We start from the raw sequence: 10,846 nt of genomic DNA on the forward strand, positions 1-10,846 counted from the left end.
GGTTTGAAGAAAAAGCAATGTTCTGACTCTGGTCATACGTCTACAGTATCCTGATGAGAAAAGGCTGGAGGGCCTGTCAAAGCAACTAGACTGGGATGTCCGAAAAATCCAATGCTGGTTTCGCCATCGGAGGAATCAGGACAAGCCCCCAACGCTCACTAAATTTTGTGAAAGCATGTAGGTGTATGGAAGGAGGTGGGGAGTAAGGAGAAGGGTTGGGTATGACTGGACTAAGGTTTTCTTTTTGGAAATCACTTCCCCTGTTAGGATAATAGTCAATAGATGCAGAGGGCTAACTGTGTTATAGGCTGGAAAGAAGAGAACTGAAAGCCTGGTCACCCTTAGTTTCTTAGATATGCTTGCCCCTAAGCTAGCTGTAGTTGCATTTTTTCACCTTTCCCAAAGAAATTGGGAATGAATTCCTCTGCTTTCACTTACGTAGGTAGATATGCACACCCTAATATACCTTGGTAGAGATAGTTCCAGCTTGCTATAGATTGACATTTTAAAAGGAAGCATCCCTTTTCTGGACATGCTGTAGTTCATTTCACTAGGTTTTTACTGATGATCCTCTGGACACCAAGCACTATTTCTCATTGTCATGCAAAAAAAAAAACAAACAGGCACTATCATCAGGGAGTCTAATATAGAAGAAAAGTTCACTGAAATCGGTATATACTTGTAGAAATCTATTTTTAAAAAGGCTGGAAGATTTTTATCTCTTTGGCTTTTTAGGTAACAGTATATCATCAGTTTCTGACCAGTAACTGTGTTATCCCCAAATGTGCTACCTTGAATTCTTTAGCTCAAAGACTTTCTTTTGAGTAAATGTTTGTCTAACTTCTGCTCTTCACTCATCTAGGTGGAGATTCACTTTTTATTTATGTATATTCTGCTACGGAATTAGATTTCTCTGGTCGGTGAGTCTGAACTTTCTCTGGTTCTCTGTTGGGTTCTAATCATTCGTGCATCCCTAGAGATAAGAGTTAAAATACCTTCAGAGCTTTGTCCCCTACTCTCTTTTGTTTTTTCTTTGTGATGCCTAGAGCCCAGGTTTATAAGCTAAATAGATTGTTTTCTGTCTGGAGCCTGACATCAGTAACCTCATGACTCTGTTTCTCCTTAAATAATGCTAATAATAATAGTATTAATTAAATCGACATAGTCCATGATGGTCTACAAAGCATTTGACAAAAGTCCTATTCTTGCAAGGAGGAGACAGTTAAAGAAATGAAGTCAGTAACTCATTGAAGTAGGTATTATTCCTACTTTGCAAGTGATTATCAAAGAATAATTTCAGGCTTTTTGATTCATGAGTCTCTTTTTTTTTTTCCTACTGTACCACAGTATTTTCCTCTAAATGCATAATTGAAGTTTCAAAATATGTGAAACATAAGGAAGCAGAACAGAAGGAAGGGAATAGACAATTACACAATCATATTTGGAGATTTTAATGCTCTTAATAATTGACTAAATCACTAGACAAAATCACTGAGGATGTAGAAGGTTTAAATAACAGTCCAACCAGTTTGGCCTAATTGACATTTATAGGATACCACAACAGCAGCTGAAGGATATATATTATTTTCAAGTCCATGTAAAGGATCAATTAAGATAGACCATATGCTAGGCCATAAAATTAGTCTCAGCAAATTTAAAAATTTTGAAATCTTATAAAATATGTTCTCTGACCATAATGGAATTAAAACTGGAGTCAAATCAATAATAATAAGACATCTAGAAAATATTTGTAAGTTAAATAACTCTTCTGAATAACCCAAAGATCAAATAAGAAATCACAAGGGAATTAGAAAATACTTTTAATTGAATGATGCTGAAAATACAACATACCAATGTTTGTGGTACGCAGCTAAAGCATACTTTTGAGGAAATTTATAACTTTAATTGTTTATAATAGAAAAGAAGAAAACTTTAAAATCAATGATTAAGTTTTCACTTTAAGATCCAGAAAAAGAAGAGCAAAGTAAACTCAAAGTAAGTTAAAGAAAAAAAAAGAAGAAGAAAAGCAAAAATTGATGAAATAGGCATTAGAAAATAATGGAGAAAATTACTAAAGCCAAAGGTTGGTTCTTTGAAAGTTTTAATTAAAATTGATAAACCTTTAGAAAAAAACAAGAAAACAAATTATCAGTATCAGGGAGAAAAAGAGGCTATCACTATAGGTCCTATAGACATTGAAAGAATAGTAAGACTACATTATGAACAGGTTAATATTAATAAATTCAACAACTTAGATGAAATGGACAACCCTCTTAAAGGACATATTTGAAACTGCATTGGAGATGATTACTTCTGACTTTTGAATCTTTGGCACAGAGAGATCTCCTTTGGTTATTGAATGAAGTCATTGTCTTGCTGCCTCCCAATTTCCTGTATATTCCAGGTTGTGATGTTTCCAAAAGCTATCCTAGCACTCTCTTTGCACGGTTTCTCTCTTCGTAATAGCACTTTCTTGTTCTAGGAAGAAAGTATAATTGTTTATTTAGCCTTTAAGGATCCCTAAATTCTTTCTAGAGGGGTTCAATTTTCTTTCCCATCTCTTTGCCCAAAGTATAGAGAGAAAGAGGTAGATGGGCCAGGAGGGAATTCTGAAAACTGACTTGGATTATTTGTTTTCTCTTAGTCACCTTGGTTCTGGGACACCCGACAGTGCTGGCACAGTTACCCTTATCAGGTAAGATCTGAGCCCTTCAAGACAGGGACCTTATGTGTGTGTGTTTAGGATGGGGTTGGGGAGAGTGCATCGCCAGTCCCAGGGCAGATAGTACATTCCTTTGAGATTCTTGAGGGATTAGGGACTGAGTCTCTTTGAGTCATATGTTCACAGTATGTATTTTTGGGGTCCCCACAGCAGTGAAATCCAGTGATCTGTTTGTTCCAGATATTCACACTAATTGGGCTGGAAAGAAAAGCATCTTCCTGGCACTTAATGAGGTGCTTTCTGGTTCAGGTGTCCCTTTTGAATCCCATAAGAGCATCTTCATTCTAGTATAAAGTAGAAAAATGTCAAGGGGTTGCTAACAGGGTGGAAGAGGGAAAGGCCTCAGTGTTTTTAATCTCCTGAAAATTGCCCAGAATTCTGGGCACACTCATTTGATTGTACTGTGTGTGTGTGTGCTTAGTTGCTCAGTCATGTCCTTGTTAACCATGAAAGTGAAAGTCACTCAGTCATGTCCGACTCTTTACAACCCCATGGACTATACAGTCCATGGAATTCTCCAGGCCAGAATACTGAAGTGGGTAGCCGTTCCCTTCTCCAGGGGATCTTCCCAACCCAGAGATCAACCCAGGTCTCCCACATTGCAGGTGGATTCTTTACCAGCCCGAAGAAGACTGGAGTGAGTAGCCTATCCCTTCTCCTGCAGATCTTCCCAACCCAGGAATCGAACTGGGGTCTCCTGCATTGCAGGCGGATTCGTTATCAGCTGAGCTATCAGGGAATCCTATCTGATCTCTAAAAGATGAGCCAAAGATGTGTATGGACTTCCGAGGTGGCGCTAGTGGTAAAGAACCCGCCTGCTAATGCAGGAGTTATAAGAGATGTTGGTTCTATCCCTGGGTCGGGAAGATCCCCTGGAGGAGGGCATGGCAACCCACTCCAGTATCCTTGCCTGGAGAATCCCATGGACATAGGAGCCTGGCAGGCTACAGTCCATAGGGTTGCAAAGAGTTGGACACGACTGAAGTGATTTACCACACAAAGATGTATATGTGGAAGGGAAGAGTTTTAGGTGTCAACACCAATCCAAAGTCTGTTAGCTATTGCACATCTTGGAAGATGATGGACAGGAAGAGTATTTAATAATCAGGGGTATGAGTTCGCTGACACAGAGAAAGTTGGGGACATGGAATGAGTCTTTGACTAGCTGGTATCCTCACTACTTCTTTTTCTCTTCCAGCCTCTCACAAGTGGGCTTTATTACTATTATATCATGGAATTGGCTTTCTATTGGTCTCTTATGTTTTCTCAGTTTACAGACATTAAAAGAAAGGTAAGGACATTGGCTCCCCTAACAGTCGGATTTATGGCACCCTCCTTTCCAGCAGCTACCATTATTGTCATTGTGATGAATTCTCTGTCCTGATTAGGACCACAAAAGAGGGTGAAAGTAGGTTCAGTGTGACTTTTAGCTCTTTGTAATGTTCTCAGAAGTGAGACCTGACTAGTGAAGTATATCTGAGTCATTCAGGGCAGTCCAGGATGAAAACAGTTAACCAGCTAAGAAGCATACCCTTTTCTGTTTTTCTCCAAAGTTCTTACACATATAAAGCTCAAGAAACTAGTCAAAACTTAGGGATAGCAAGGCCTGATCCAGGAAAAGCTTCGATTCCAGAAAAACTTTTGCCATTAGTGACCCTTGTTCCCTCTCTGTTCTCTCTTCTTGGTGACCCCACTTACTTAAAAGAATGTCAGTTGGAAGGGGTTTTAGATGTTTTAGTTTACCCTTTTCTTGCTGTTATTTAGGAAACAGATTCAGAGAAGTGAGTTGACTTGCCTACAGAACGGCAAAGTTGGAAATGACTTAAGTTTTTTGTAAGTATACAGAAAGGGCAGAATCTTCACCTTTTATGTCATCCACCTGACATAATGCAATTCCAGCAGCTCTCACCCTAATCTGTCACTAACTCATGGTTATCTTTGGTAAGGAAAATCAGGGTTAGCACTTGTGGGAATGGATTGACATTAATCTGGGTTATTAGTTGTTGTGTAACCTAGAAGCGTGATATATAATTTAAATGCCTCTCACCCTCCTTTGGTTACTCAGGACGGTTACACACCCTCCTATGGAGACATAGGTCTCCTTATTAAAATTTCATTTTAATACATGACACATATAAAAAAGTTTATAATATGCATGTAGGTTTTAAAACGTTCTAGAATGTGTACGTGTGAACTCATCCCCGACTCAAGAGCTAGAACATATGATTGTAATCCATCCATATGGAGAGCATAGACTTTATATCCTTGCTTCTCTGATGCAATTTACCTGCCTCCTCCCACCCTCTATCCCTCACTGGGCTGAAAAGTATTTATTAGATATGTGTAATAACTCAGGTATTTAGAGATTTCTCAGGGTCTAACCTTGTTATTTGAACCTAAGAGGAAATTAGAGCTTTAAATCTGAAAGCAGAAAGTACTTGTAGTAAGATGGACTATTTAGCATTTCTCTGAAATGTTTTGGAATAGCTTCTCCCCTCCACAAACCTCCCCTTTCTCTTAGGTCCCTTTGGTTGAAATTCCCTTCATCAATGCAGAAGAGTCTCAGACACTCAAGGAATCTGAGATATATAAGGCTTGTATGCCTGACTACCACCTGGAAAATTATCTCCAGGTATCAGCTAAGCATCTGAAGTCTACATGTTCTGCAGCTACCAAAGAAAATTGCTCTTTTCTGTGTTTTGAGCTGTAGATTGAGTGTAGATTATGGGTCAGTCACTGATGTAGAGAGTTTTGGGTGAAATGTTAGGCAGCTCCCTAAGGGAGAATTTAAACAAAGTGAAACCTTTAAGGAGTGGGATGAGACCCTCCGAGAACAGTGCAGGGCACTAAGTTGTGCAGCTCTATGGCCTTGCCTTTACCTGCCTCTTCTATTTGCATTCCTTCCTAGGACTTTCTGATCATGTTTGTGCATCACCTGGCCACCATTGGGCTTATTACCTTCTCCTACATCAACAACATGGTTCGAGTGGGAACGCTGATCTTGTGTCTACATGATGTCTCAGACTTCTTGCTGGAGGTGAGACCCCTCAATGACTCTTTCCTCACTAGTCCTCTTTACTTTTCTTCCTATCTTTGAACTGGCTTTCTCCCCAATTCAATTCTTATCTTTCTTTCTCCAGGCAGCCAAGCTAGCCAATTATGCCAAGTACCAGCGTCTCTGTGACACCCTTTTTGTGATCTTCAGTGCTGTTTTTGTGGTGACTCGCCTAGGAATCTATCCGTTCTGGTAAGTGTTAGGGCTGTGGAGCTGTGGTAAATACGTAACAATAAACTGGTCACCAGTTTAGGGAACAGACAAGACACCAAGATTCCCTAACCCTAAATATTGCTGTGCTTTTTGCTTGACCTAACCTGACTTTTTATGCGTTCTTGGAGGACCTCATTTCCCTTGTACAGTATTTCTAATACAGTATGATGCAGACCAAGAGCATCCAACTCACTTAGCTATGGCTCTCCTGACTCATCTCTGAGGAATAGTCCTCATTTTATGCCTAAGTAACTCCTTTGCCTTCTGCACTGATTACGGACTTCTCAGGCTTTTGCTTATTTTCCTGCTCTATACTCTCCCACCCTGACCACTCCCACTCCCACACCACTCTCACTTTTATACTCACGACTTTATATTACAAGTCATTGACTCTGTGGGTTGGAGATTTCCCTTAGTCTGAGGGAATTGGCCATCAGCTGTCCTATATGTGTGTGAGGATCTGAATTATTCCTAGGGTTATTGTTAAAATTGTTGTCCCAAATTTGTGATACTCTGCATATTTGGATTAGTAATATGACTTATTTGAAGTGATTAGTAATCTGACTTATTCTGTCAGTTGCTAAGAGTTCTATATCTTCCATTATTCCTAAAGATAGAAAACTCCATGGGCCCCTTTCTTTACTGTCTTCTCACTGTGCATGAATATCCCTGGAACTTCAACTGATAGAAGGTATGGGGTAGAAATACAAGGTTCTGCTTTCCAGGAAAATCAACTTCATCCCTATGTGTCTGGCTTTGACTCTAGAATCTGACCATTGACTTTCCTCTTATAGGATCCTGAACACAACCCTCTTTGAGAGTTGGGAGATGATCGGGCCCTATCCCTCCTGGTGGCTTTTCAATGGCCTTCTCCTGGTCCTACAGGTTCTGCATGTCATCTGGTCCTACCTAATTGCACGAATTGCTTTCAAAGCCTTGATCCGAGGAAAGGTAAGGGTGAAAGATGGCGTCTTTCTTTGGAGTATTACCAAGCAAAAAGGCTGGGGCTCTAAGGTTTTCATCTTTTCTTTAAGTATGAGTGTTTAGCCATCTAAGACATGACTTAGATGTCAGAGGCAGGATCTGCCTTCTTCCTGTCCCATAGGAATGACTTTTGTTAAATAATAAACAGGATTAGGTTTTGGAGACCATTTCAACCTACCCCTTACCTACCTACATCATGGATTTCATATTTTTATTTTTAGCATGGAAGCCTTTTTTCAAAGGAAATCATATGCAGAGCTCCAAGATGTAAGGAAATCATATGCAGAGTTCCAAGACATAAACTGTATAGAAGCCAAGATGTTAGATTGCCTAGGAGTGGTATGGTAATTCACAAGCCACCCCAAGATGGCCACATTGTGGTGTTCAAGATACAGTTTATGTAAGGAATTAATTACCAGCCTCACTTCCTGTTACGTGAGGCAGGGTCTTATGTGAGATAGGTTTTTAGGGCTTCAAATACCCACCTTACATCGAGAGCCCAAAAACACAAAGAGAGGCGTCATTCCATGATAACTCATAACAATTTTGCAAATTCTGAAGCGGTCAGTCAAACTGTGATTAGCCTGAGGGATTCAGCCTTCAGTAACATACAATCCCAAGGGGAGGGGCTCTGGTGGAGGATACAGACTCTAGGACAAAGGGATGGAATGTTTCCCAGGAATATATGATCTCTTGTGACATTGTTCCTTATGGCTTTAATTGGTTTCAGAACTTGCTTAGTGTGCCTGTGCATCTTGGTATAGCTATTGGACATCTCTCTTTTCCCCTGCTTTTCTTCCCTGACCAGGTGACCTATCCAGGAAGGATTAGACCCAGACTCTGTACTCTCCACTCTTTTCTCACCTCCTTCCTTTTTTCTATGCCTGGTGGGAGCTGGACAGTTTCATCTCTTGCATGTAAGTGTATCTGTGCTTCTAGTGTTCAGTGAAGCATGTCTATCTGAATGTGTTTCTCTTCCTTCCTGCTTTCCTTTCTGTTTCCCTACATTGTATGGAGCATGCCTTCTCTCCAGACCTTGTGGGGCATTGTTGAATGGAGCTCAAGTTGCCAGATTCTTTTTCCTAAATTGAGGCAAAAGTAGAGTCTGCTCTTTTTTTTTCCATTTCTGTTTTTCCCTTCCATCCCACCCCCATCCCTCCTTTTTGAGCTTCCCTTTAGCTCAAATCTAACACACTGCCCTCTGGCGGAAATTTCCTGAAGATCAGATAATTAACTCATGATCTGGATTCAGAGGTCAATAGCTATAATAAACCATAGACTCTTAGAGCTAAGCAAAGCAACTACCCCACCCTCTGGTAACAGCAATTGTAGTATTGTTTCCTTATCACCTCCTTCTCTTATTTACTTTAAAAAAAAAACCACACATTTATTATCCTTCAGTTCTGGAGGGCGAAAGCCTGACATAGGTCTCACTGGGTGTCTCTTCTTTTAAATTTTATGGTCCATGGTGGAAAATTTGAAATACTTTGCTTGGTATGCAGGATAGTTTAGATCAGAAAACACTGCTTTAATCCAAATCCTTCACTTGAAAATACAGAATAAAAAGCTGAGTTTGAAAGGTGAAGATTCATAGAGAATAGCATGATTGGGACTGGGATTCTTGTCTCGCTGACTACCAGTCTCTGCTTTTCTTTTCACCATGTTGTGTATCTTCAGGATACTAGAGAGGTAATCCTGTTATGAGAAAAGGGAAAAAACTGAAACAAGTGTCATAGGATGTTAATATTTGAGCCCAGGAAGAGTAGAACACCTGAAAAGACCCAATTGTGGATCAACTTTGGGGATATAGCAAAACTCTAGATAACCAAAACTGCAGTGGAAGTGATGACGGCAGCCCTGTATTGATGTGTTGGCCTTTTCTCTTTTTGAGGTAGAAGAGAAAGGGTATGTGAATGTTGTTAGCTCTTTTAGGCTGGTCCTGAAAGGTAAACTACTCTCCCAAGACAGCTGCTTACTTCATTGAGAACAGAATTACAGATGATGAGAGAGAAACACAGAAAGCAGGCAGGTATTCGTAAGTGTCTATGGTCCCGATAGTACTTTGAGTCATTTGCCACCAGAAAGTAGGCCAGATTGGAAACAGTGCCCAAACATGGGCTCTGTGGGCTCTGTCTGTCTTATGATTCTAGAAGAGTTCTGTCCTTACCTTTCCTACCTTTGGCCCCATCCCTCCCAGGTGTCTAAGGATGATCGCAGTGATGTGGAGAGCAGCTCAGAGGAAGAAGATATAACCACCAGCACAAAAGATCCCTGTGGCCGCAGCTCCAGCAATGGTGCCAATCGGGTGAATGGTCACATGGGAGGCAGCTACTGGGCTGAAGAGTAAGGCGGTTGGTATGGGGACTTAAGCATAGACGGACTTGTAGGGCCACTGGCATCCTATTCCTCTTGGGCCTCCCCACAGCTACATTCCTGGGACTAGGGGGTGTGCAGGGCACTGAGGAGAATCAAAGAAGCAAATATTTTCACTTAAAAAAAAAAAACTCTGCCATTTCGTATTTAATAGCCTCCAGGTTCTTTCAGTAATGTTATTTGCTCTGTGTGTGCGCGTGCGTGTGTGTGTGCATGTGCGCGCCTGTGCACGTGCATTTGTGCATATGTGTGAGTCATTGCCTAGGTTGGGGCACATTTCTGGACTAAGGCCATTAGGCCTTGCCTGGTCTCCTCTGAACCCACCTCAGTCCCAGATTTGGCTGCATCTTGAATTATGCTGTTTCCAGAGTGTCCCCTCCCTGGTTGCCCATGGCTCTTGAGCCCTGACCATCTGAATGGAGCAGCTGAGTTTAGCTCCATGTTTCTGCACTGTTTCTTCTTTGGAGCTGGAATATTTCGCATGAAGTTGTATGCAAACAGACAACCATGAAATGGGTGGCCAGGATTGCTGGGGCCCCTAGCTAGATCCCCTTCCTGCCACCTGGTAGTGACAGGGACAGCTGCTGATACCCTGCTCTTTATTCAATGGTACGCAGGAAGTGGGGGTGGGGGGTGGGAGGAGCGGGTGAGCTGAGGGCTGGAGGACAACAGCCACTGGGTGAGCTGTTAACGGTTTATACTATTGTTTACTCTTCTGTGATTAAAAGTGCTTCAACCCTCATCTGCTGTCTCAACCTCTTTAGTGACTCTATCCCCAGTTCCGTGAATCCATATTCTGATTAATAACTTTTCAGGTCTCATTCTAGAGGCCATTGGACACCAAGTTTTTCCTTTCTGTGCATATGCTAGAGAGAGAGTACCTGCATTTTAAGGCTTTATATTTTAAGAAAAAATAAACATGTGTAGTGATCATAAGTAAAAATACTGAGCAAATAAAAGTGTGTATATTGCCAAAGCAGCAAAGACTGGTTGAAGAGCTAAGACACCTGAGTATTTCCTGTATTTTCCATTTTATTGAATAGAGACTGCCAGTTAACATCTTAAGATGGCGATAAGTGAGTCTAAACTAATATTTTTTCTTTTAATTCTGGTTTCTCTTTTAGCCCATGGAGAAACAATTTTCCTAATCTAGATTTTTCTGTAGTTGAGGTTTAGGCAAAATTACCAATAGTAGTATTTATCTCTTAGAATATTTTCCATTTAGTGACTATTCAGATTATCAAAATATTTCCAGATGCTCTTGTGTACATTAAGACATATGGAGTGCTTCATTGTTAAGGAGACAGATAAAAATGGAAAGAAATAGGTTATTGTTCTAAGAATCAGATACTCATTTGATGTTCATTGACATTACTGGGATACTCACCCTACTAAGTTTATCTTACTGAGTGGCTGGATTTTAAAAAGACTTAATATATATAGCACAAGGGCAAATTAAGTTCTAAAAAATTTTACGTAGTTATTTAGTCAGAACTAGT

At 40.6% G+C, this 10,846-nt stretch overlaps 1 protein-coding gene across 2 annotated transcripts in view; it reads left to right on the forward strand.

Moving 5' to 3' along the window:
• CERS5 (ceramide synthase 5) overlaps positions 1–10,331 on the forward strand; it is a 33,955-nt gene extending 23,624 nt beyond the window's left edge. Inside the window, exons 3-10 of one of the 2 annotated variants that reach the window (XM_055396467.2) lie at positions 47–177; positions 863–920; positions 2,645–2,695; positions 3,921–4,013; positions 5,631–5,759; positions 5,863–5,969; positions 6,785–6,941; positions 9,172–10,331. In XM_055396467.2, coding sequence (XP_055252442.1) covers positions 47–177; positions 863–920; positions 2,645–2,695; positions 3,921–4,013; positions 5,631–5,759; positions 5,863–5,969; positions 6,785–6,941; positions 9,172–9,321 — 876 coding nt within the window. In that variant the 3' untranslated portion in view covers positions 9,322–10,331. The remainder of the gene's footprint in view (positions 1–46; positions 178–862; positions 921–2,644; positions 2,696–3,920; positions 4,014–5,630; positions 5,760–5,862; positions 5,970–6,784; positions 6,942–9,171) is intronic. The other variant, XM_055396469.2, reaches the window with a different exon arrangement.
• The last annotated feature ends 515 nt before the right edge of the window (positions 10,332–10,846 follow it).

The sequence above is a fragment of the Moschus berezovskii genome, chromosome 6 (assembly GCF_049115385.1).
Source record: "Moschus berezovskii isolate FMDL1 chromosome 6, NW_MosBer_1.0, whole genome shotgun sequence".
Lineage (NCBI taxonomy): Eukaryota > Metazoa > Chordata > Mammalia > Artiodactyla > Moschidae > Moschus > Moschus berezovskii.